General features: G+C 49.5%; 8 protein-coding genes, 1 non-coding gene and 1 pseudogene across 10 annotated transcripts; 7 read left to right on the top strand and 3 right to left on the bottom strand.

Annotated features, from left to right (window-relative positions):
* Positions 1-1,217: 1,217 nt before the first annotated feature.
* On the bottom strand, positions 1,218-2,961 carry TRVA0_055S00298 (uncharacterized protein; the record flags this gene model as incomplete). Its single annotated transcript, XM_076687325.1, has 2 exons — positions 1,218-2,828; positions 2,884-2,961. The coding sequence occupies 2 exons, from the start codon at positions 2,959-2,961 to the stop codon at positions 1,218-1,220; spliced, it is 1,689 nt and encodes a 562-aa protein (XP_076538423.1).
* Positions 2,962-4,329: 1,368 nt separating this feature from the next.
* On the top strand, positions 4,330-5,919 carry ERG5 (C-22 sterol desaturase; the record flags this gene model as incomplete). Its single annotated transcript, XM_076687324.1, has 1 exon — positions 4,330-5,919. One exon carries the CDS (start codon positions 4,330-4,332, stop codon positions 5,917-5,919), a length of 1,590 nt encoding a protein of 529 aa, XP_076538422.1.
* A 1,630-nt stretch (positions 5,920-7,549) lies between these two features.
* TRVA0_055S00254 (uncharacterized protein) lies at positions 7,550-8,134 on the top strand (the record flags this gene model as incomplete). Its single annotated transcript, XM_076687323.1, has 1 exon — positions 7,550-8,134. One exon carries the CDS (start codon positions 7,550-7,552, stop codon positions 8,132-8,134), a length of 585 nt encoding a protein of 194 aa, XP_076538421.1.
* Positions 8,135-8,438: 304 nt separating this feature from the next.
* Positions 8,439-8,735, top strand: TRVA0_055S00232 (uncharacterized protein; the record flags this gene model as incomplete). Its single annotated transcript, XM_076687322.1, has 1 exon — positions 8,439-8,735. The coding sequence occupies one exon, from the start codon at positions 8,439-8,441 to the stop codon at positions 8,733-8,735; it is 297 nt and encodes a 98-aa protein (XP_076538420.1).
* An 829-nt stretch (positions 8,736-9,564) lies between these two features.
* MEX67 (Mex67p) lies at positions 9,565-11,175 on the bottom strand (the record flags this gene model as incomplete). Its single annotated transcript, XM_076687321.1, has 1 exon — positions 9,565-11,175. One exon carries the CDS (start codon positions 11,173-11,175, stop codon positions 9,565-9,567), a length of 1,611 nt encoding a protein of 536 aa, XP_076538419.1.
* An 899-nt stretch (positions 11,176-12,074) lies between these two features.
* Positions 12,075-14,059, top strand: SEC63 (protein-transporting protein SEC63; the record flags this gene model as incomplete). The annotated part of the gene is made up of 2 exons (XM_076687320.1): positions 12,075-12,111; positions 12,159-14,059. The coding sequence occupies exon 2, from the start codon at positions 12,182-12,184 to the stop codon at positions 14,057-14,059; it is 1,878 nt and encodes a 625-aa protein (XP_076538418.1). The 5' UTR covers positions 12,075-12,111; positions 12,159-12,181.
* A 703-nt stretch (positions 14,060-14,762) lies between these two features.
* Positions 14,763-16,028, top strand: YPF1 (aspartic endopeptidase; the record flags this gene model as incomplete). The annotated part of the gene is made up of 1 exon (XM_076687319.1): positions 14,763-16,028. One exon carries the CDS (start codon positions 14,763-14,765, stop codon positions 16,026-16,028), a length of 1,266 nt encoding a protein of 421 aa, XP_076538417.1.
* Positions 16,029-16,220: 192 nt separating this feature from the next.
* Positions 16,221-16,758, bottom strand: NAT5 (peptide alpha-N-acetyltransferase subunit NAT5; the record flags this gene model as incomplete). Its single annotated transcript, XM_076687318.1, has 2 exons — positions 16,221-16,549; positions 16,602-16,758. The coding sequence occupies 2 exons, from the start codon at positions 16,756-16,758 to the stop codon at positions 16,221-16,223; spliced, it is 486 nt and encodes a 161-aa protein (XP_076538416.1).
* Positions 16,759-19,212: 2,454 nt separating this feature from the next.
* Positions 19,213-19,284, top strand: tRNA-iMet(CAT). Its single transcript has one exon. It is a non-coding gene; the product is annotated as a tRNA-Met (tRNA).
* Positions 19,285-21,357: 2,073 nt separating this feature from the next.
* On the top strand, positions 21,358-22,467 carry TRVA0_055S00100 (annotated as a pseudogene). Its single transcript has one exon. A coding segment is annotated over exon 1 (1,110 nt).
* The last annotated feature ends 1 nt before the right edge of the window (position 22,468 follows it).

Raw genomic sequence — 22,468 nt, 5'->3', positions numbered from 1 at the left:
CGCACCACATTCTCCGGGGCTCTCTCTCCGGAGCTTTCTTGAAGGGCAAAGATGAGATACGCATTTAGGAGGGGCAAAATTAATACTTATTAGAGCAATTGGTTGTTTTTTTTTGTAATTCACATAGATGGCTTGCTTCAAAAGCGGTGGTGGTGAAGAGGGGTTATATCGTGCGGCTGAGTGCGGCTCAACTCCGCGAAGCGGAGCTACCAGGGGGTTTGGGGGAAGGATTCCCCCAATATATAAAACTGGTTGAAGTTAACGTACTCTTCAACTGCTTGAATGCATGATTGACACATTGAATGCAAGCTTCAAATAGTACTCATTGAATGTACGATTCACCCGATATACGGTACCTAGTGAGCCTGGCAAAGCTTCGCGGAACGGAACCCACCTCCAGAGTCTTATCGTGGAATATGGCCATTGCAATACCTACATATATATGGGACCAAAGTGCATTATATGGGAACTTAGTGATAACTACCTACTGGAGCAGCGGTATTATCAAAATATGGGTTTGAAAATGCCCTGAATGTTATGAAAAGTTGATGAAGGTATACAAATTACACCGGATTATCTAAAATTGCTTCATTTCCCTGTGCGAGTCTCAAATTTAAAGATTTTTTTTCCACTCGGGGAATGTCCTGCTGTTCTGTAACATGGTGGCCTTTGGAATAAGAATACAAGATTTTTTGTGGTATGGCAACTTGGGTTATTACTGCACTAGAAAGGGTTGACATAGGATTGGAGTTGGTGTATTTGAAATGCGCATAATTCTTCAAGCTACCGGCTTCAGAAACTGCAGATCACGGGGACCGTTATACATAAATCACAAACTGGATTGAAGCTACGATTTAGCTGGGCGAATTGAATGATTTATCTGGTTCAGAGATAGCCAACTAATTGGTAAATTCACAGCATAGCGGATGTTATATAATACCTGTACTTCGTGAATTCATAACATAGTCAAATATATAATACGTTAGTCAATTCACTAACTCTTGTTACAGCTGCAAAACGTGGTATTCTCCAAATTCGTTGCCCCTCCGCTATGGGGAGATTAGCAGAAGAACGGGTTAGATCAGTTGAGCTAGTCCTCCGCGAAGCGGAGCTAAGGGGGGTTTGGGGGGCTGGCCCCCCAAGGCACACAAGGCTCTCTAGCTGATTTTTGTGAAGATGAATATACATTTCCGTCGTTTATATGAGCAATTGGGGGGTTATTTATCCTTTCTTTTGAGTCCCTGGTCCTCACGGGCCTCCTCGCCTTCACTGTCGGAGACAATGAAGTCGTCATCTTCTATCTGCCACTTGCTGGCTTCGTCCTCTTCGTCGTCGTCGTGGACAGCAAACACAGTCGAGCTGCCCTCTCCACCCGATGCTTTAGTAGGGGTATCCTGGTCCTTTTTCGGGGCAAGGTGGGCCAGCTTGGCGATGATGGCCTGGTCTTCCTCCGCCGAGCGTCGTCGCGCTTCTTCTTCCTGGGCCGCGAAGCCCACGCGCTCTTCTTCGTCGTCTGAACCGTCCATGGAGGCGATTTCAAACTCCTGGGCCTCACTCTCGTCCTGGGCGATCTGGGTAGACATGGCGAACCGCCGGTTGTTGGCGGTGGGGCGCCACAGGAACGCAATGAGCACAAAATCGAGGAAGTAGACAATGTTAAGGCAACCGTCGAGCATGAACCACCGCGACTTCCAGTCGGTGGTGATGAACTCGAGCGTCGACTGGGCCGAGATCTTTAGAGCATTAATAAAGAAGAAGGCAAACATGAGGAACAGCGATCCCAGTAGGATCCAAGTCAGGCGCTTATACATAAGCGCCTTAACGTGCTGCTTCCGCGCAATGAGGAACTTGGAAGTGCTAGAAAGCGAGGACAGAATCCACACGTAAAAAGTGGTCATCGTCAGCGCCATGGGCAGGATAATCACCATAACCCAGGGCCCGACCTTTTCCGGGTCTACGAGGTACGAAGTGACCGTCTCGGCCACTGCAAACACAAAGTGCGCCAGGGCCAGCGCCTTGCACTTCCACATGTCGTCGCCCAGCGACGTCTTGACTACGCCATAGCCCATGCACACAATCAGCAGCAAAAAGAAGGTGAACGCGTTGCGGAACGCATTGAGAATCGACACAAAGATGAGATAAACCATGCTCCCCGTCTTTCCCGCGCCATTGTTCTGGTAGTCGTAGTAGCCCCAAATGACAATCATTTCGACCACCAAAAAGCCACAGATCGCCGTGATGTAATTCTGAACCGGAAGGATATCGGATCGGTGGATGAAGTACTGGAACATCCACAGGGCAAACACTAGCGTATAGGCCAGCGCACACCCGCCGTAAAACGGCAATTTGGCAATCTGGCTCGCCGGAAGCTCGCCAAACGCGTTCTGGTACACTACGGCCCCATCATACTCAATATCCCGGGAGCTTGGGAACGTCGCGACGCAGTAGAAGCCCGTCTTCTTGAAATTGTACCGCATCGCCTTGGGCTCCTTAACGTCGATTCGCTCCGTGGCAATCGGCACCCCGGCCTTCTGCTGGGCATCGTCACGTACTATGAACTTGCCCAGGTTCTCCCGGCTGCACAGCCCAATGTTCACGGCTTTATCGTCGCACACGTACTTGCGCAGCTCAGAAGGCTTGCCCTTAATGGTCTGTCCAATGAGGTCAACATCGCTGTATTCGTACACAATCGCCGCGATCCACCCGTCCTTATCATCCTTGCCCTTCTTGATGTTGAGCGCCAGCTCAATGTACGTATCCTTGCTCCCGCCCCAGTCCTGCTTCGAGTATACTCCGGCGCATACCTGCCGGTCGCTCGCCCGGTTCGACTACCCCCCATGGTTAGCCATTTACGTTTCTTCCTTTTGTTTTAGGGGAACTTACAAGATGCAGCTCGTTCGCGCTGACTGCTGAAAATAGCACCAACAGGCCCACTATCAGCCTGCCTGCCAGTCCGATCATCTTCGCTTGATATTGTTGTGTCCGTCGTGGCTTCTTTTTCTCTCCCATCGGCACCCTTCCCTGCCGAACCCTGCGTTATGCGGCTAAGCCAACGATTTCTGCAGCGCTTTTACTGGGGCTCTGCCCCAGACCCCGTAGTAGGAGGGCTCTGCCCCCCAAACCCCCCGTCCGTTCTCCCTGGCGCTGTAGGTCAATCTAATTGTGAGCCGCACAAGTAGTAGTGCGGCTCAAAGGTGCGTGCGGCTGAACAGTGCCCCGGGCCCCCATCATGGCATGCCAACCTAACTCGATTCAGCAATTGGCAGCTGGCTATCACCTGATTGGCCACAGATGACCCCCATAGTTCCGCTCCGTGGAGGTCATCGTAGTCTTTTCCACCGCGAAGCGGTGCCCCAGGGGGGTTTGGGGGGACTGGTCCCCCCAATATATCGGGGCTAGTGGACGCGATTTTGAAATGAAGAGCCGCATGCGGCTGTGAGCCCCAGGGTTTTAAAACATCGCGTCATTGAGTACTACCCGAGCTACCCGCAAGACAAACCACCGAACAAACTTTCAAGACAGTCAAGAATGCCTCTTTAGAATATTTGGTATGAGGTGATCTGCGCCCTTTACATCATAAGCCACATCCTACCCCCCCCTGAGTAGTCCACTTTAGAACGGCTATAGTGATGCGACTTTCTGGAGAGAACCCGTTGAAGCTTATCTAAAATGCAATTGAATCGTGACCCACCAACTACCTGTACGTTCGCATTATATGTATGGCAACTTGAAGAGCCGGTGGGGTCCCCGTCCCCGGAGTCCGGAACTGTTCCGGGACCCGCGCTCGCGCGCGCGGGTGAAAAAAATGTCGTATTTCTCGTATTCCGCCAAGCAAAAGGGGCCCGAAAGCGACAATCCGTCAAGGCAAAGTGGGCTGGGCATATATCGAAATCAGCCAATTACTCGTAGCCATCGTAAGCTGATCTCTTTGGTCCCTCATCCGTTTCCAAGTCTCAGCTTCCATCAAGGTCACATTGGTTGTTAGAAGGTACTTTTATACCCACGCATTCCTTCCTAATCCCCCCCCATCGGATTGCAGAACTCACACCTGTAGCTGCAGGTTCAATCAGAAGATTTCATTTGTGCATTTCAGTAAAATCAGCAGTTACTACGCTGCTGCTTGAGCTTTTTATTTTTTTGAACCCCCCTCTTCCCCCTTACCCCTATCCCCTGTCTTTTCAAGGAGAGCTGGCCAATTAATATCCATCCGTTAAGGATATATTCCAAGGGTATTTCGAAGCTCTTTCTAGGGAATTAATACGCCATTCCACGGCTATCCAGAAATATTAATTTGTAAAAAGGTTTATCGGGTAGTGAAAATTTTGAAGGATGGACGCGATTCTTAATAACACCTCCATCGACGGGCCGGAGCGGGTGGCCCTCGCCAATGGCTCCGTCGTCGTGAACGCGGTCCAATGGGCACAGGAAAACGTCTCCGTGTGGTCGGCGCTCTTTACTCTGGTCATTGCCGTACTGCTTTACGACCAGGTTCAGTATGTCCGGAAGAAGGGCACCATTGCCGGCCCTAAACTGAAAATGTATCCTCTTATGGGTCCGTTCCTGGAGTCTGTGAACCCAAAGTTTGAGGAGTACAAGGCCAAATGGGCTTCGGGCCCGCTCTCGTGCGTTTCCGTCTTCCACAAGTTCGTCGTCATTGCCTCCGAGCGGGATCTGGCGCGAAAGGCGTTCAATGCTCCACAGTACGTTAAGCCATGTGTCGTCGACGTTGCTATTAAGATTCTGCGGCCAACGAACTGGGTATTCCTCGACGGTAAGGCCCACGTCGACTACCGACGGTCGCTCAACCACCTGTTTACGCGAAACGCACTCGCCATCTACCTGCCACACATGGAGGATATCTACGATAAATACCTGAACCAGTGGGTTGAAGAGTCCAAGGACGAGCCGCGACCATTCATGCCCGACTTCCGAGAGATCAACTGCGCTCTGTCTTTGAAGACCTTCTGCGGCGACTACATCACCGAGGAGCAGGTCAAGATCATCTCCGATAACTATTACAGGATCACCCAGGCGCTGGAGCTCGTAAACTTCCCCATTATCCTGCCGTTCACCAAGCCATGGTATGGTAAGAAGATTGCCGACATGACTATGGACATCTTTGCCAACTGTGCCGCCATGTCCAAGAAGGCCATGGCCAACGGCGGTGAGGTTACCTGTGTCATGGATGCCTGGATCAAGTCGATGATTGACTCGCGGGACGGCAGGTCCCAGGAGGATGAGGCGACACGAAAGGCGCTGGTGCGAGACTTCACCAACAAGGAGATCTCGGAAACTCTGTTCACCTTCCTGTTTGCTTCCCAGGACGCTACTTCTTCTGCGACTACCTGGCTGTTCCAGATCATTGCCGACCGACCAGATGTTATGGCTAAGATCCGGGAGGAGCAGTTGCGAGTTCGAGACGGCGACTTCAAGCGACGGCTCGATCTCGATGCTGTGGACAAGATGGACTACACTCGAATGGTCGTCACCGAAGCGCTACGATACCGACCGCCCGTGACGATGGTACCATACGTTGTCAAGAAGCCATTCCCGATCACTCCGGATTACACGGTGCCAAAGAACGCCATGGTCATTCCGACGCTGTACCCAGCTCTGCACGACCCCGAGGTGTACGAGAACCCGGAGGAGTTCGTTCCAGAGCGATGGGTGGAGGGCTCCAAGGCTAGCACCGCGCACAAGAACTGGCTGGTGTTTGGCACGGGCCCACACGTTTGCCTGGGCAAGTCGTACGTGATGATGAACCTGATCAGCATGATGGGCAAGGCCGCGCTTTTGTACGACTGGAAGCATACTGTTACTGAGAAGTCCGAAGACATCCGAGTGTTTGCGACCATCTTCCCCGACGACGACTGTATTCTCCAGTTCCGACGGCGAACTCCAGCTGAGATTACTGCTTAACTAATATCCCCCCCCCCCCCTAAAACGACATGATGATGAGACTAATGCGTTCAATTGATACACAACATAATATAGCTTACTGGTAATAATATTTAGACACCTAAACTCTTCGATCTCGTAGTACTACAAGAGATGTGTATTCGAGGGCCAGCCCTCGAGCTCCCGTGGCTCCGCTGCGCGGAGGAATCTGTGGCTCGTTACAGAAGTTTGTTACAAGTTGGGAGTTTGCTACCAGCTGTTACAAAACGTCCTTGGACATTTATCTGGGCAGCCTTATCTCCGCGAAGCGGAGCCCCAGGGGGGATTTGGGGGGACTGGTCCCCCCATCGATTCTCCTACTTGAGTGTTATCTAGTAGATGGGCCTCCAAGTACGGATGGATTGGAATAAATTTGCTGGCCTGGGGATCGGACGAACGGGCATTTCTAATCAAGTCTAACGATTGGTTCAATTACCGAGCATGACAAATCATTCTGGCTCGACAATCGCGCACATTGATATCTCACGTGTAAATTGGGTAGAGCAGGATCTCCTCTGTTCAACTGTATGGGCTGACAATGCTTCGCTTGCGGGTCGGACCGGCTCAAGAAGTTATGGCGAAATTTCAGAGACCCTCCGGTTGTCTCTCTCCGAGAATATGGTAGGTCTCCAGGCTGTTGGTATCTTGACACAGTGATACGTTATACCGTTGCGTTTAAGTGGTTCAACTCCATAGGTGATATGATATACAGTAGTAAAATAGACGCGATACTTCATCGGGTAAACCTGTGACTGAGCGTAGTTCAAACAAAAGGAGATACCTGGTATCTTAGATGCGACGACGGCCCAGCCGGATTTCAGATGAACCCTCAACTAGATATACTATCAATACATGATGATATACCAAGTAACTTATACTACTGGTATTATAGCTTATAGACACTACGGGAATGATAGTTTACAAGTCATACGGGTATGATAGCTTACGAATACCACTGGTATGATATAGTTGATGGTAATTGAAGTGGTATCTTTCGCCTTTTCCAGCGCTGAGACGATACAATCGGTAATAAACCAAATTGAGATGTTATAACGCTTTGGGCCAACTTCATACGTTTTGATATCTGAAAAGTTAATCCCTGCGGATGACATGTGAAATATTGCAGTAAACGAGCTCGGAGCCAGATAGTAGGTATCTCCGAACAAGCGATTGACGGTAAAGAGCAAGCAGAGACGGTGGACAAAGCAGGGCAACGTTGGATATGGCGATATGTGCATAATGACAAGGGCTTGCCTGTACCATTGACGATCGCAAATGGAAAGTGAACTACCATGGTACGCATATTGTATAGCAGCTGTAAAATGAAATAAAAGTAAAAAGCGCACATAAAGGGCGCATAATGATGTAAATTAATATCCAAAGAGTAAGAACGGGGAGTTCAATGACTTTACAGGTAGTTAGGCGTCCACCATCGGCGGACGGCGTTTTCGCCAAAACGACACGAAACAACAACCGAGACCCGTATTCTTCCATCCCACTTGTTTTATCGTATGTTCCAAACAGGAACAAATAAATCAATTTACACCCGCTAGGTAGTAGCAGTTTCGTACATTGTGCAAGTCTTGGAAGAACTAGTTCGTAGCGACAAAGGATGGAGCCTTCTTTAGGACTGCAATCGTTCACGCAATCGGAAGATCTGAACACGATCTCCGAGCTGATGAACGAGCTTGCCGCTCTGTTGCGACAAAATCGAGCCCAGGCCGATAGATTGTATACTCTGGCTGACGAGCTGAGCCTACCACTAGAATCGTCATCCTCTTCTGAGGAGGAGGAAGATCGCGGCGATGACGCAAGGGCCAGCAACCAAACCCTTGCAGAGGAAAATGTCGCGCTAGAACAGCGAATTGGCGAAACAAAAGCGCGCAATGCCGCGTTGGTAAAGCTGCTCGTGCAGTATGTGACCAGCCTGGAACACTGTATCAACCTGCTACGGCAGCACGTCTATGACAAGACAGTCGGCACTCTCGAGCTTCACCGCGAATATATTCAGCGCATTGAATCGGAGCAGAATGAATTTATGGGCTTAGTAGACACGCGGAATAGTCTGGAGAGCGGAATTTTTGTTCTGTCGCGTCGCCTGAGCGGCGTCCTCCGCGAGACTTCTAACTACTCTACGCCCTCCCAGTCCATTGACTACCAACTAGCCTTGCGCCAGACGCTCCAACAGTACCTCTGAGAGCTCCCATAGCCGTCTGATGAGCCAATTTGAGCGGTGAATCGATTGCCAATGGCCGGCTGTATGCCCTTTGTGCCGCCCGCTGCGCTGGAACGAATAAGGCGCCCGGTGAGCTCCAAAGGCCGATCTTGAAACAAGTGGCTTACAGCCTTGTGTTTTATTTTATTTTTTATTCCCTCGTCCTTAGACGGCAGACTTTTATGCGATATAAAATGGAACGGTCTTGCCATGGCATGGTTGTTCATGTAGCTGGTCTCCAAAAACGATTTGAATTGCCATTATATCGCTACTAATTAATTGGACCATGGGCCAGATTCAATCGCGAGTGGTGGACCCGCCCAAGAAGAAGCAGGTCATGATCCAAGCCCTGGCGGCAGAAGTTCGCCGTGGGTTCTCGCTGCGAAAGAAGTCTTCCTTCTCCGACCGCAAAAAACGGAGATCTACCTTTATGACGACCGACGACCTCGACTCTACCTACAATTATGATATCTTTGATGCCAACGTGACGACCGACCAGATTAGAAGACACCAGCACCGTCATCACTCACGAAATAACAGCACCTACACGTGTTCTACGATGAGCTCTACAGAGGTCTTTTGATTTGCATTTCCCCTCTTTATTTATGTTTTATTTATCGATTAGTTGTCTTTAACGTTAATCATGATGCATTATCTTTTACGTATTAAAATAGTAACAGCCTTTGAGATCCTGTAGATTGTACAAATCTCCACCCTTCTCTTTAGTGATTAGAGCGGTCGAGATCTTTTTTCAATGCCAAGGGTTCTTCAGATAAGATGAATACGACGGACAAAGCAATCCAGTTCGCATATGTCGTTCGATCGACGTTACACTTGATTATACCCCACCATATCATTTTCCCCAATAATGCAATGCAGCAAGTTGCCATTACAGCTGACGCAGGAACTGCACCGTCAAAAAAATGTAGCGAACATTCCATATGTAATTGCTATCCAACGAATTGGTCGTTATCAGGCCCGCCTTCGCCAAGGTGAACTTACCAAATTGGGCCTCCTGCAGCGATCTGCAATGCACCCCAAATAAGTCCAACTCCCCGCCATACCCGTAACCTGGGGTTACATCTACTCAACATCAGCCATTCCTCCGCAAAGCGGAGCCCCAGGGGGGTTTGGGGGGACTGGTCCCCCCATAACTTCTCCAGGAGGTATGTATTCGAGGGCCAGCCCTCGAGCTCCCGTGGCTCCGCTTCGCGGAGGGAGTTGGTGGGTTTGTTACAGAAGTTTGTTACAAGTTGGGAGTTTCTAACGAGCTGTAACAAAACGTCCTCCATCTCCGCGAAGCGGAGCCCCAAGGGGGGGGTGGGGGGACTGGTCCCCCCATACTACTAGGAAGGGGTGTATTCGAGCTCCCGTAGCTCCGCTACGCGGGAATGTAATCTAGGACTATGGAATTACACATAGGCTTCTGGGGGGAGCTGGGGCTGGCTCTGTTGGAACAATTGGAGGGCTCGCTGGAGGTCGAATCCGGCCTGTTCGGCACACATCCGCGCATACTGTGCGTTGAGCCGGGTCTGACCCATGAGCTTCTCTATAACAGCCAATTGCTCGTTTTGGAGCCCATTGAGCTCTGGCGGGATGTTTGAAGGCGGAGGTGTCGGCTGTGCCGCCTGAGGCGGTGCCGCTACTGGGGTCTGAGGGCCCGGTTGAGACGATGATGATTCCTGGAACGCCTCCGCTCCGGAGTAGGGTCTCACCGTCAGCATGTCGGTAGCTACAATCATATTCCCGTTCGGGCCCTGGAGCAGCACGAAGGTGCGGTCAAATGAGCGGAGGCCGGGGGTCGCCTGTTCAGTGTATTCGCCATGCAGAGCGATGACAATGGCCGGATCATTGGGGGTCCTGACCCCCGTGGTGCGCCATACATCAATGGAGAATTTCTGCGGAGCCTGCATGAGCTCGTGTTTCGTCGCGGGGAGCCGCCGGAATGCGTTGGCGATGTTCTGGGGGCCCAGATAGAGTCGGCTCTGCCGGCTGTTGGGCGTCGTAATGCGCGTGAAGTTCCGCGAAAGCGGTAGGTACGGGCTCCAGCTGGAGCCTACGCCGCTGGTAATAACGCGCGGGGCTGTGGAATTGAGACTCACCGTGAACGTAGATGTCTCGTCGTACAGCGGAAGCAGCTGGGTCCGATCGGTATCGTAAAAGTTGTAGTAAGATGCGAGGAAGTTGGTCGCCACGCCCTGGACGTCGGCGTTCTCGAAGAAGGTGTGCTTGATGGGGATGGGCAGCCTCAATGTCTCGAGCTGCGACTCATCCCGCACCACAATGCCATCGAGAACCACCAGCCGCGGGAACATCTTAAGCAGGTCTTCTCGGTAGGTGGCAGTCTGCGTGATGGGGTTCCCGGTGAGAATGAGCTCCCTAAGGAACCGGAACTTGTGGCGCCACGACTCAAGGCCGCTGAGTCGCGATATCTGGTTGTCAGCTAGCGACAGGTTCTTGAGGTTTGGGTATGTCACTGCGAGATGCGTGATGCCCGACACCTCCTGGAGGTTGTTTGCCGCAAGATTGACGCTCTCTACGTCCCGGATCTCGTCCTCGGCGACCCTTATCAGCGCCTGGAACATTTTGGACGCGCTGAAAGACCCCATCGAGTTCAATTGCGGGTCCTGCATCATGCTCTGGAGGTTCAACATCCGGGTCTCCGGCTGGTACCTGCTCTTGAGAAACGCAATAAGCAGCTGCTTGGCCGATTGGGCACCACTGCTGCTCTGGCCAGGGGCATTCCCTCCGACACTACTATTGGTTCTAATTGAAAGAGACTGCCCAGCGAACCGCACTCCACTGTACTTCATCAGGATAGTACTGTCGCGCTTGCTCACTTTGGCGTGCAGTATCGGGCCTGCAATCCACGTGTTCTGCAGCCGAATCCCACTCTTGCGGTTGACAAACGAGATGAGATCCTCTCGCGATGCCTGATTCCAGTTCTCAATGAGCACCTCGACCTGATCTCCCCCTCCTCCGCCAAGGCGGCTGCCAAAGCTGCTTGTTTGGTCCATCTCCATCCCCGATCCTCGGTTGAAAAAACTCATTGTATCTCAATCCTCTCTCTCTGGAGTTTTCGCTATACTTCTTCCACCGGTTCCTCGGCAAATGCGTCGCTACTCTCTCCAAAGAGCCCTGTCTAAGTCCGCACTGTGCGCGATTGTCGTTCTTTTTTCACTCCGCCGCTCGCTTTTTGGTGATGCTGCGCGCGCGCCGTTGGGACATTTTGAGCCGCATGAAATTTCACCCGTGCGGCTCACCATCCCTCTCTCCTCCGGAGGTACACTTGGGGGGACCAGTCCCCCCAAACCCCCCCTGAGGCTCCGCTTCGCGGAGATTTCCTGCTGTATATCTGACGCGCTTCAATTGGTTCTGCATGTGTATGAGGTGCACCTTTTGCGTTTTTTGGTGACTCCTCTGCGGATATGTGTAGAGGGCCAGCATACGGTCCATTACCAGAGAACTCTTGCAAGCAGTTAACTACAGAATAGCCTAGCAGCTGCAGTCCCTCCGCGCAGCGGAGCCCCAGGGGGGTTTGCGGGGACTGGTCCCCCCAAGTGTATCGTGCGGCGGGGGACACTAATGAGCCGCACGTACTGAAACTTACGCTTATTCTTCAGTACACCACAGCACACCAAGCTCACCTCACCAGGGGGGAAGTAGTACTGTAGCGTGTATTCGAGGGCCAGCCCCTCGAGGTCTCGTAGCTCCGCTTCGTAGAGAGACTCAATTGACCCGATATCTCCGCGTAGCGGAGCCCCAGGGGAGTTTGGGGGGACTGGTCCCCCCAAGTACACTCCGAAGGAGAAAAAGCATAGTAATCCGTTCTGGATCCTACGCTTAGCCGTGCGTACATCGCAGCACACTAGTGTCAATCTCTCCAGGAGGGAGATGGCAGGGGGAGAACACGTAGCCCACACACTGTGGATAGATTTGACGAACTAACGTGGATCGAGGTGAGTAAACGACGTCTATAGGTGGAATAAGGAACTAATAAAGGTAGTCTCAGGGTCTTAGCAAAATAAAATGAGCGACTCGAGATACTCGTATGACGAAAACGCCGAGGTGTGGCCGTACTTTGCCATCACGCTCATTGGCATCACGCTGGCGCCAGCGACGTGGATCTCGACGAAGCGGCTGCTCAGCTCGAGCCCCGAGGCTGGAGTGGCTCCGGGGGTCAAGTTCCGGGCACCTAATGACGCGCTGGTGCAGAAGTTCCGTGCGAAACAGCAGCGATCCAAGCTGCTGACCAAGAGTAACCTCGTCATCGCCGTGGGGTGGGTGCTGATTGCGGCTCTTGTGTACATCATCCAGACACAGAACACCGGGGATGGTGAAGAGAAGAAGCTGTTTGACCCGTATGAGATACTGGGGATCAGTTTCTCGGCTACGGAGCGGCAGATCCGGTCCCAGTACCGAAAGCTTTCGCTGCAATTCCACCCGGATAAGATCAAGGATTTGGGTAACTCGACGCGTGAGGCGATCGAGGCCCGGTACGTAGAGATCACCAAGGCCTATAAGGCACTGACCGATGAGGTGACGCGAAGCAACTTCCTCAAGTATGGGCACCCAGACGGTCCACAGCAGCAGTCTCACGGCATTGCGCTGCCAACCTTCCTCGTAGAGGGCAAGGGGTCCCCTATTGTGATGGGTGCTTATGCTCTGTTTGTAGGTGTCATCCTTCCATGGTTTGTTGGGTCCTGGTGGTCTGGTGTACGAAGCTACACCAAAAATGGCATCCACCAGGAGTCTGCGGCGGTATTCTTTGAGTCTTGTGCCAAGGAGCAGCCGCATTTCATTACTTACGACCGAATTTTGGATATGCTGTCCAAGGCTGCTGAGTTCAAGCTTTTGCTGCCGCACCGGTCGCAGAAAGAGATCCGGGAGCTCATTGATGCGCACTTGAACCGAGAACCGGTAGAGAACGAGAACGACAAGCTGGTGGTTGTTTCTCGGTGCCCGAGTTTGCTGAACGGCTTGCTTGACATTGCCTCGGGTTTCAAGAGCTTTGACCTGTGCAAGCGTATTATCGAGGTGGAGCGGTGCATTGTTCAGGCTGTGCCGCTCAAGGACCAGGCATATGGCGCTGTCCTACAGCTTCCAGGCATTTCGATTGACGAGGTGGGCCCAAATAAGACTATCAAACTCAGCGAGGATGCCCAGCTCGTGGCGCGAAAGACAATTCCTTCGCTCAAGTTACTCAAGGCGTTCTTCCGAGTCCCTGGCGAGAACGGATACGTGCCCCCAACTGCGCAGGCCCACCTTGTGGTCAAATTTGCAGTCCTGCCCCAGGGGGTCCCGCTGCCAAAGAATATTGAGCCAGCTATGCTTGAGGATGACGATGATGAGCACCACAAGACTCTTCAGGAACCGCTCTCCACCAATGAGCTACCGCCAACGATCCCTGACGTATATGCTCCGTACTTCCCGGCGTACTTCCGCCCAAGCTGGTACGGGTTCATTGTCAATGAGCGGGACGGCAAGATTCTCGAGGGCCCAGCGGAGATGTTCAAGCTGGACTACAGCAACCTGTCACTAAGCGACAAGGAGCTGCAGGACGGGTCTAAGCTTACCATTGCCAAATTCAAAATTCAGCTGACCTCGGCTACACCGCCAGTTGGCACGTACAACTTCCGGCTCGGTCTCATTTCCTCGGGCTACTTTGGTGCTGATATCATTGAAACTGTCGAGATGAAGGTGGAGGAGCCACCAGCACAGGCTGAACCGGCACCCCAGGATGATGAGGACGACATTTCGGAGCCGGAAGAGGATTCGCTGAGCGGCCAGATGGCCCAGCTGAGGGGTGAGAAGGTGAAGAAGCCTGCCAATGAGTATGATTCGGATAATGAAGAGGAGGAAGACTTGAGTGATATTGATACCGATACTGAAGACGAAGCTGAGTAATGGCCTATATTTATTCCCCTTTTTTGCTCCTACTGCGGAGTCGACAGAGGGGCACAAAAAGTCTTTCTGTACCTAGATCCTTTGCTTATCATAAAATGTAGCCATATATGCTATGCTGTAGGTACTACTTTTTCGGACTTACAAATACCATTTACTTACTCCTTATATTCTGACTCCTAATAATCCTTCAGTTCCTCCTAATTGTTAGCTTATCAATTAGCCATTGGAATTCTTGGACAAATAAAAAAAATATCAATTATATCAATTGGATCCAAAAAATTGAGAAATATCGGCGTTAATGGAGCTCCAAAAGCGGAGGGAGGGGGTCCCTCTTACTAAAAGCTGTCACGTAACGAAAGTTGTGATGAAAGTTGTCACCCGTTGTGGCGGGGGGGGGGGGGTTGTAACAAAATTTGTTACGAGTTGGCGTGGGAGGTTGGTATCGTACCGGAAATTGGTAAATTGTTACGGTCTGTTGTAACCGCCTTGTCACGGATTCACAGGAAAGTATTACTGCATTTTTCGAAACCTCAATTCTTACAATCCACACAAAATTCAACCAAAGTAAAATATTAAGCCGATAGTTCATTTGAGGTCGAACCCTCGAGCTCTATTAGGCGGAAGTTAGTTACATGTACAAGGTATACCAAGGTCCGATCCCCAAACCAACCAAACTATCACCAATACCCCTACTAACAATAATATGGGGGTTATCGACGACGTAGCTACCCGTATTAACGACGCGGTCGGCCAGATAAAAGTGACGAATATATATGTTACTTACAGTCTGATCATCCTGTCCGCTGTCGCAGTTATCTACGCTGCCAGTGTGGCCACGATCCAAAAACCCGATAACGCTGCATATCCCGATAGATCGAGCGAGCTGTTCCATCCAAGCGACCTCGAGCGGATCGCAACAAAGGAGCGGCTCTCCCAGGGTGATGCCATGATCATGCCGATTGCAGGAGGCGCGGTTTTAGTCTCGCTATACTTTGCTTTCCGATACTTTGATGAGGAACTCATCCAGTACTGGCTAAAAGTGTACTTCGTAGCAGCAGGATCCTTTGCCGTGATCTCCACCTCCTCGCTGGCAATCAAGAGCTTTCTGAGGGTGCTGTTTAACGCTTCTGTGCCGTACTTTAAGATTGTCTGGGCTAGAGATGAGGACTATGGGTCTGTCGAGCCTGGGAAAGAGAAAGACTACGTGATTTCAGCAAAGGATATGCGAGGCTTTATGTCTTTAGATTCTGCGTGGTTTTTTACTCTCCCTTTTGGAGCAGCGTTTATGATGCTGGCGTCCAACTCGCCGAATTGGATCTTCAATAACATTATTGGTGCTTCGCTGGCTATCACTGGCATTTCAACGATTAGACTTGGCTCCCTCAAGGTCGGGCTGCTCATGCTGGCTCTTTTATTCTGCTACGACATCTACTTTGTGTTCGGTACAGATGTGATGGTCACCGTTGCGACCAAAGTGGAGGGTCCTATTAAGCTGGAGGTCCCGCGTCCGCCAGTCGCAGGCGAACCTGAGGCAGCTCGGCATATGGCATTGCTAGGCCTTGGTGATATTGTGGCCCCTGGCTGCTTCCTTTCTGCGTGTCTTCGATTCGATGTGTGGCAGTACTACTCTAAGCACCCAAACACTCCGTTCCACCTCGCGAGGAAGGTCCCGACTCCATACTTTCTTGCTGGATTCTTTGCTTATGTGCTTGGATTAGCAGCCACCATTGCGGCAATGCACTACTTTCAGGCTGGTCAGCCAGCCTTGCTTTATCTCTGTCCGTCTCTGGCGTTTACTTCACTTGCTATGGCTTATTTCCGAGGCGAATTTGACGCATATTGGGCTTATTCGGAGGAGGAGGAAGACGAGGAAGAGAAGGAAAAGAAACTTGAGCAGAAGGATGAGAAGAATAGAGGCACGCTTGAGAAGGAAGAACTGCTAGACGGTGAAAAAGAGGGAAAGAATTAACTACCCTCGATTCACGTATATTTATAAGGCATCTCAACGTAATATAGAAGCAATAGCTATCAGAATAGAACGGAATTGCTCAAAGATGTACTAACAGCCACCGGTAATAATAGGATCGTTCTAAAAAGTCCAGAATGAGAGTGAATAGTTCAAGCATCTCGCAAATAGAAAAAAATGTCTGCATAAATAGTTCTAACACTTGTAGACCATGACCACTGCATCGCCCGCTGGCTGCATTTTCTGATAATATCCCTTGACGACATCACCCTTGGCGAAACCCCGCTTCTCGTACCACGCAATTGCGTCCTCGTTCTCAACCCAAACATGAACATACACCTCGTGGATGAACTTCTGCTTCGCCTGATCTATCACGTGGTTCAACAGGGTGCTGCCGATTCCGTGCTGTCGATAGGGTCCCAGGACAGCCAGAGTCATGATGTAGATCTTCGTCGGCTCATTCTCGCTCGAAGGAGTTTCAAGCGCACACCTGATGGCTCCAACTGGAAGTTCCTTGTAAAATGCTAAACCTCTATTAGTACAACGTACTAAAACCCAGACGGGTTTATCTCTTACCTAGCTTGGCAAGCTCTCCCACGGTCAGTGAGTCCTTATACCACGTCTCGGAGTAGCTTGTAGGTAGAACCACCGAGTTGATCCGCTTGAGAACACCTAGGTTGTTCACTGTTAGATCATCTAATTGAACGTATTTGTTCTGCTCTCGTGTAGACATGTTCTATGGCGTAGATATATTCTCGTGTGTCTCCCCGAGTCCTCTGGTGAGCTCGACCGCGTTGAAAAATCGGCGCGCCCCGCTCAACATTCGTTTCCCTCCATGGTCTACACCACAACACACAGTGATTTCACTTATCCTAGAAAAAGAGTTTCTAAATTAATAGAAGCTCAGTAAGAACCGCCTCTATTTGGGGAGTGGTAAAGAGGATACTTATCTCAATCTAGTGTTATGGTAAACAACTGGCATGTTCAATGATGAACCTTAAACTCTTTGCGATAAATGTTACATAAATAGGTAGCCGTCAAAATGGTAAGATTCGGGCAACTGATATTGAAATAAACAACCCCTATATCGGGATTACAATAGTATTTTATTGGTCCTTCATTTTTTTTTCTGAAGCTCCTCTCTTTGCCTGCTCGGGGAGATTACATACACGGTCTGTATTTGGACCTGCTCAATTGCTTAGAATGTGACAACGAAGGTTTTCCTCGTGTTATCAGTGGATTACCGTGATGTATTTATTTTACTGGTAAAGGCACCCTGCCATTACAATTCCGTAATCAGTATAAGTATATAATGCGGAAAGTTCTCTGTCACGTTTGCCTCCATTGATAAGCTTCTTGAAAATAGAGCTCTGTGTACGTTTTCTTCGGCTATTCCAGCCAATCTATATCTTTCCTAGTTTTCAATAGCTATAGCCGTAGATATTATTATTAACCTTGATTAAAGTCCGTTATAGCCGTATATAAAAACTCATCTAACCATAAGCCGCATTGTATGGATAGATGACCAAACCGGTCCACAAAGAATACAGTGTGGTGTTGTTAATTGCCGTATAGCATCGTCCATTTTACTGAAATTGGAATACCGGTTCACATGATGTTATATACATTCATATTATCGAGTCAACCTGTAGAGCTGAAGTTGACTTGCAAAGAGCTAAAATATAATAATTCATTCACTCATTCATTCCACGCGTCGCTGTGAATGCGCATGTGAAGAACTCGAAACGGTCGAATTTATGAATGAATGAGTTATCTGCATATTTGGTCCGTTGCGACTGTGTCACCGACATGGACCCAAAATTCTGCGTCACTGGCAACAGGATGTGATTTTGGAGTGTGCCAAACGCCGAATTTACGGAACATACAGTAGTAGTTCAACATTTGCTCGCTAAGCACATATTTTTGTTGCATTGCGCTGGTTACGAGGACCCATGTGCAAAATACTTCCTTGCTGGATTTCAGTCTTCCGATTCTGCTTAATACGAAGAAGTTTCTGGGAAATATATTTACCGCCATCAGAACCAGCGAAGCGATACTGCGCGAGGTATGGGTTTCGTCATTCTTCAGGCGATTGGCCAGTGTGGTCCATTGCTAACTGTTAGACGATTCATTCATTCAGTTTCTAATGGCGGTGACTGATTTCCGAGAATCTTCCGCAATTCTTTCATTAGATGGATTCGACATCCGGGTGATTGGCGCAGGTTTTTTCTCTGATGTTTTAAAGGATCAGTGTCCCCATTGGTGTTACATAAGCTCTTATTCTAAAAGATAGGCTTCCCGTCGTGATATTAGCACCTTGGCGCTGAGGAAATCGGCCCCATCAACCAAAATTTTTTGATTTTGACTTTCATTGATTTGTTATAATATGTTGAAATGTCTGCTTAGCGGACAAATATGTTGATGTAATACCTACGGTATGTACTATATAAGCCTAACTTGGTGACACAGTCGCAACGGGCTCGAAATTCAGACGATTCATTCGTTTGCTCGGGGACAAATGTGTTACGGCATATGAATTATAAAGCGTAATTTAGCTAACACAGTTGCAGCAGGTAAAACTATAGACACTCTGATATTTCAGGCACACTAATAAGAGGATGATCTGTTAGCTTAACTACAATCTCCAAGGATTGGACACAGATCACTCCCTTATTATAAAGTACAATACAAAGAGGTGTAGATCTATAATTATACAGAGGATATACAACATACCTAGTAAGAGGATGATCTGTTAGCTTATCTTCAATCTCCAAGCATTGGACACAGATCTAAAACAATTAGAGTTCTAGTTCTCATCGGCTTTCACTTACCACTCCCTTATTATAAATTACAATACAAAGAGGTGTAGATGAAGAGTGAGAGAACTTTTCACTTTCACAGCTTGTAGTTATAAGCTGTGCTTGCGCTAATTCCATCTCGGACTTAATCGATCGAGTGTTTCCTATCAACAGGCAATTATCCTGCTTACTCACCACTCTCACAATACACTCCATTCATTTCCCGTGATTTCTGCATGGGATTCGCTTATTACGGCCAGCATGGATATTCGTAATTACCTGCATAAAACTCCCAATGATCAACGCACGTGATGATAAATCACGTGAAAAACACGTGATTTGAAGCATTAGGTTATGGATGTCAGTAGGAAAAAATATTCAATAGCAAAAGCGGCGTGGCGCAGCGGAAGCGCGCAGGGCTCATAACCCTGATGTCCTTGGATCGAAACCAAGCGCCGCTAAACATTGATTTTTGCGCGCGCGAATATTTGTGATTAGTCAGCGATTAATAATCCCACGGTTGGAAAAATATATATACAGATTTGGTAGCTCGATCGTCGACCGTGGCATATTTCACTCCATATCTCCACATGTATCTATAGTCAGTATACTATAGTAGTGTTGGGGATAGTCAGCAGTACTAGTACCTGACGTTCTGTGCAACCTCCAAACCATTAACTAGCCAACGAAAAATGAGACTTCTCCATAACCAAAATCTGTGATAAAACAGTGCCGCAGGAAATGATAAAACTATAGCCGCCGTTTAAATCGAAGAAGAATTGACCTATAGTTATTGGCATTCAATGGAATAATTTGTTGGTGTCCGGAGTGAAAGTGAAGGTGTCCCGAGCGGGCGCCACCGGCTTGTTAAATTGACTTAACATGTACATCGATCTTTGGAGAGCCACTCCAAAACGAAGCTGGGATACGAGCGTTGGGTGTCAGAAAAGTAGACTCCTAGGAATGTGCTAACTCCTCGGAATGCGTTAACTTCGTCTCGAAGTCAATCGCTATTATAAAAGCCACGATTCCCTCTATTTACTCTTTTCCTTTTCCTTACCGTCTTCAATGTAGACACTCTGGTGTCTAACCTTGTACCTTCGTATTTGTTAGGGTCAAGAATACTGTATAATTGATATTTGACAGCCAATAAGGAGGTGAATGTCTATATTACATTTGCGGCCCGAATAAGCGCCAGGTCCTGGAATGCGGAATCGGCTACGGGGGAAATCAATTTGAGGTTGTTAAGGGAGGTGCTGAGAGCAGTAGCCTGGAAACCATCTTTTCATTTTTTGATCTGATGGAACTCTCAGGAATTTCAGCTCAAAATATGCCGCGCCATGGCTACCCTTCCGCTTTCAGGAGAGCGTGGTCAACGGGTGCTCTTCCTCGAGCGCCGCCGCTATCCTATAGGATGCAGAACCAATTCTTTTTTTTTCCCACCTAGGGCGGATAGAAAAGCCATCTAGAAAAGTAGGACTGCGTAAGCCGTAAGTACAAAAGTGCTGTATTTCGACCCATACGCGTCAACGCACTGACAGGAATGCCGTCGCCCACGTAATTCAGGCGCAGATGAGGCTAGACTCTTCATAGTACACGTACCCATGTTATACTTGCCCACGGTACATGTTTATTCTACATATGGGCTGCTAAGAATGCAAATGATAGTTCTAAGAAAAACAGTCCAATGTTAATCTTAGTTAATAGTCGGCTCTTACTCTAGCAATCTACGTTTTAATGCGCATCGAAGGCATACCCACCCGTATGGGATGAGACCATGTTTGAGATCCTCGCGTCGGCCCAGACCGCTGATCAAAACAAGCCTCGTTGATTTGCATTTTGCATCCACCGCACCGTTAAGTGGAAATTCACTACGTACAATGTAGATCGCAAAGGCTTTTTTTGTAAAGTATGGTTGTAAAGGACCCTACGGTACGACGATAGATCGCTACAAAGATATAAGACTGAGTCGCCTGGGACCTGCTGCAAATCGTCAATTGAAAGCAACATTTAAAATAGCTTTAAGCCTTGAGAGGAGATTTACAATATATTTGGGTTAGACCATTCCAACGGGAATCTAGCCTTCGCTGTATCTAAAAGGCCTGTCAGTGCGTTGACGCGTATGCATGGAGCGGATGTCGCATGCAACGGGCGACATACATATACTTCTACTGTAGTACTATCTGTTGGTACTCTCGAGAAGAATACCGTGTTTATTTCCATAATTGGCCCCTCTATGCCAAAAGATTCTGCACATATCATAGTTAAATGTACCGAAAAAAAAATTAAATGCGGACTGCGATGATCACGGTTTTAGCCGTCGTCCGCATGTTGAACAAATCTATGTACGATCCTTTCAGTAAACGGTAAAAAAAAAGGAAACCGGTACAATTTGCTTGCATTCTGTGGAGGACGACGCCCGACACATTCTCCACTCTCCATGCTCTCCTGGAAGCGGAGGAGGCAGCCATGAGAGTATAAATTGAGCTGCTATTCTCTTCGCACCTGCATCAGATCAGAGGTCTTAGAAAGAAATGGTCTCCAAGCTCTCTGCTGCTTCCCTCGCGCTTGCTGTTGCTAGAGCTTTCGCCCAGCAGCAGTGTACAACCACTTCTGAAAATGGCCAGGACGTGGCGAATGCCCTGCAGACCCTCCTCAACGATAGCAGTGCACTCCAGCAATTGATCACTAGCTTTGAGGCAGCTTCTGACGCCACTCAAAAAAACAGTGACGGCACAGGTGTTTATAACCAGCAGGCGACTGTGCAAACCGACATGTCTGCGGTCTACGAGGCTATTAGTTACGCAATTGACAGTGCGAGTGCGACTGACTGTGACTTTACGACCCTCATCGACCTGATCAATGACGCTGCTCCAGCTCTCGCTTCCGTATTTCAGAGTCTCGCTGACCAGCACGATGCTTTCTATTCTGCCGGTGTCGGTGGTAACGTCAACGACGCGGTTGCGAATATGCTCGTAGCCTCTACGCAAATGATCGGCGCCGTATACAGCTGGCTGCCAGTCGACTATGTTGAACAGGCCTTTGATGCGGTTGATGAGATCACTAGCGCCTTGGTTTCCGCCCAGACGGCCTACAACGTGCAGGGTATCGTTTACCCATCCAGGCCAGCCACGCCTACCACTTCAGCACAACCCACTCCTCAATATAGTACTCCACAATCCACTTCTCCAGAGATTACTCGACGATCCACTCCAGAGAGTACTCCGCAACTCACTCCTCAAGCGGGTACTCCAGAGGATAGTCCAGTGCCTACCCGAGAGCCTACTCCAGAGCCTACGCCAGAGCCTACGCCAGAGCCTACGCCAGAGCCTACTCCAGAGCCTACGCCAGAGCCTACTCCAGAGCCTACTCCAGAGCCTACGCCAGAGCCTACTCCAGAGCCTACTCCAACTCCAACGCCAGAGCCTACTCCAACTCCAACGCCAGAGCCTACTCCAACTCCAACGCCAGAGCCTACTCCAACTCCCACGCCGGAGCCTACTCCAACTCCAACGCCACAGCCTACTCCAACTCCAACGCCACAGCCTACTCCAACTCCAACGCCACAGCCTACTCCAACTCCTACCCCGACTCCAACACCCACATCAACCCCCCCTGCTTCACCAACACTCACCCCATCCATCC

The sequence above is a fragment of the Trichomonascus vanleenenianus genome, assembly GCF_965637985.1.
Source record: "Trichomonascus vanleenenianus strain CLIB 3782 genome assembly, contig: TRVA0_055S, whole genome shotgun sequence".
Lineage (NCBI taxonomy): Eukaryota > Fungi > Ascomycota > Dipodascomycetes > Dipodascales > Trichomonascaceae > Blastobotrys > Blastobotrys vanleenenianus.
The sequence above is the reverse complement of the archived record's forward strand: the minus strand, read 5'-3'. Positions and strand labels throughout refer to the sequence as shown.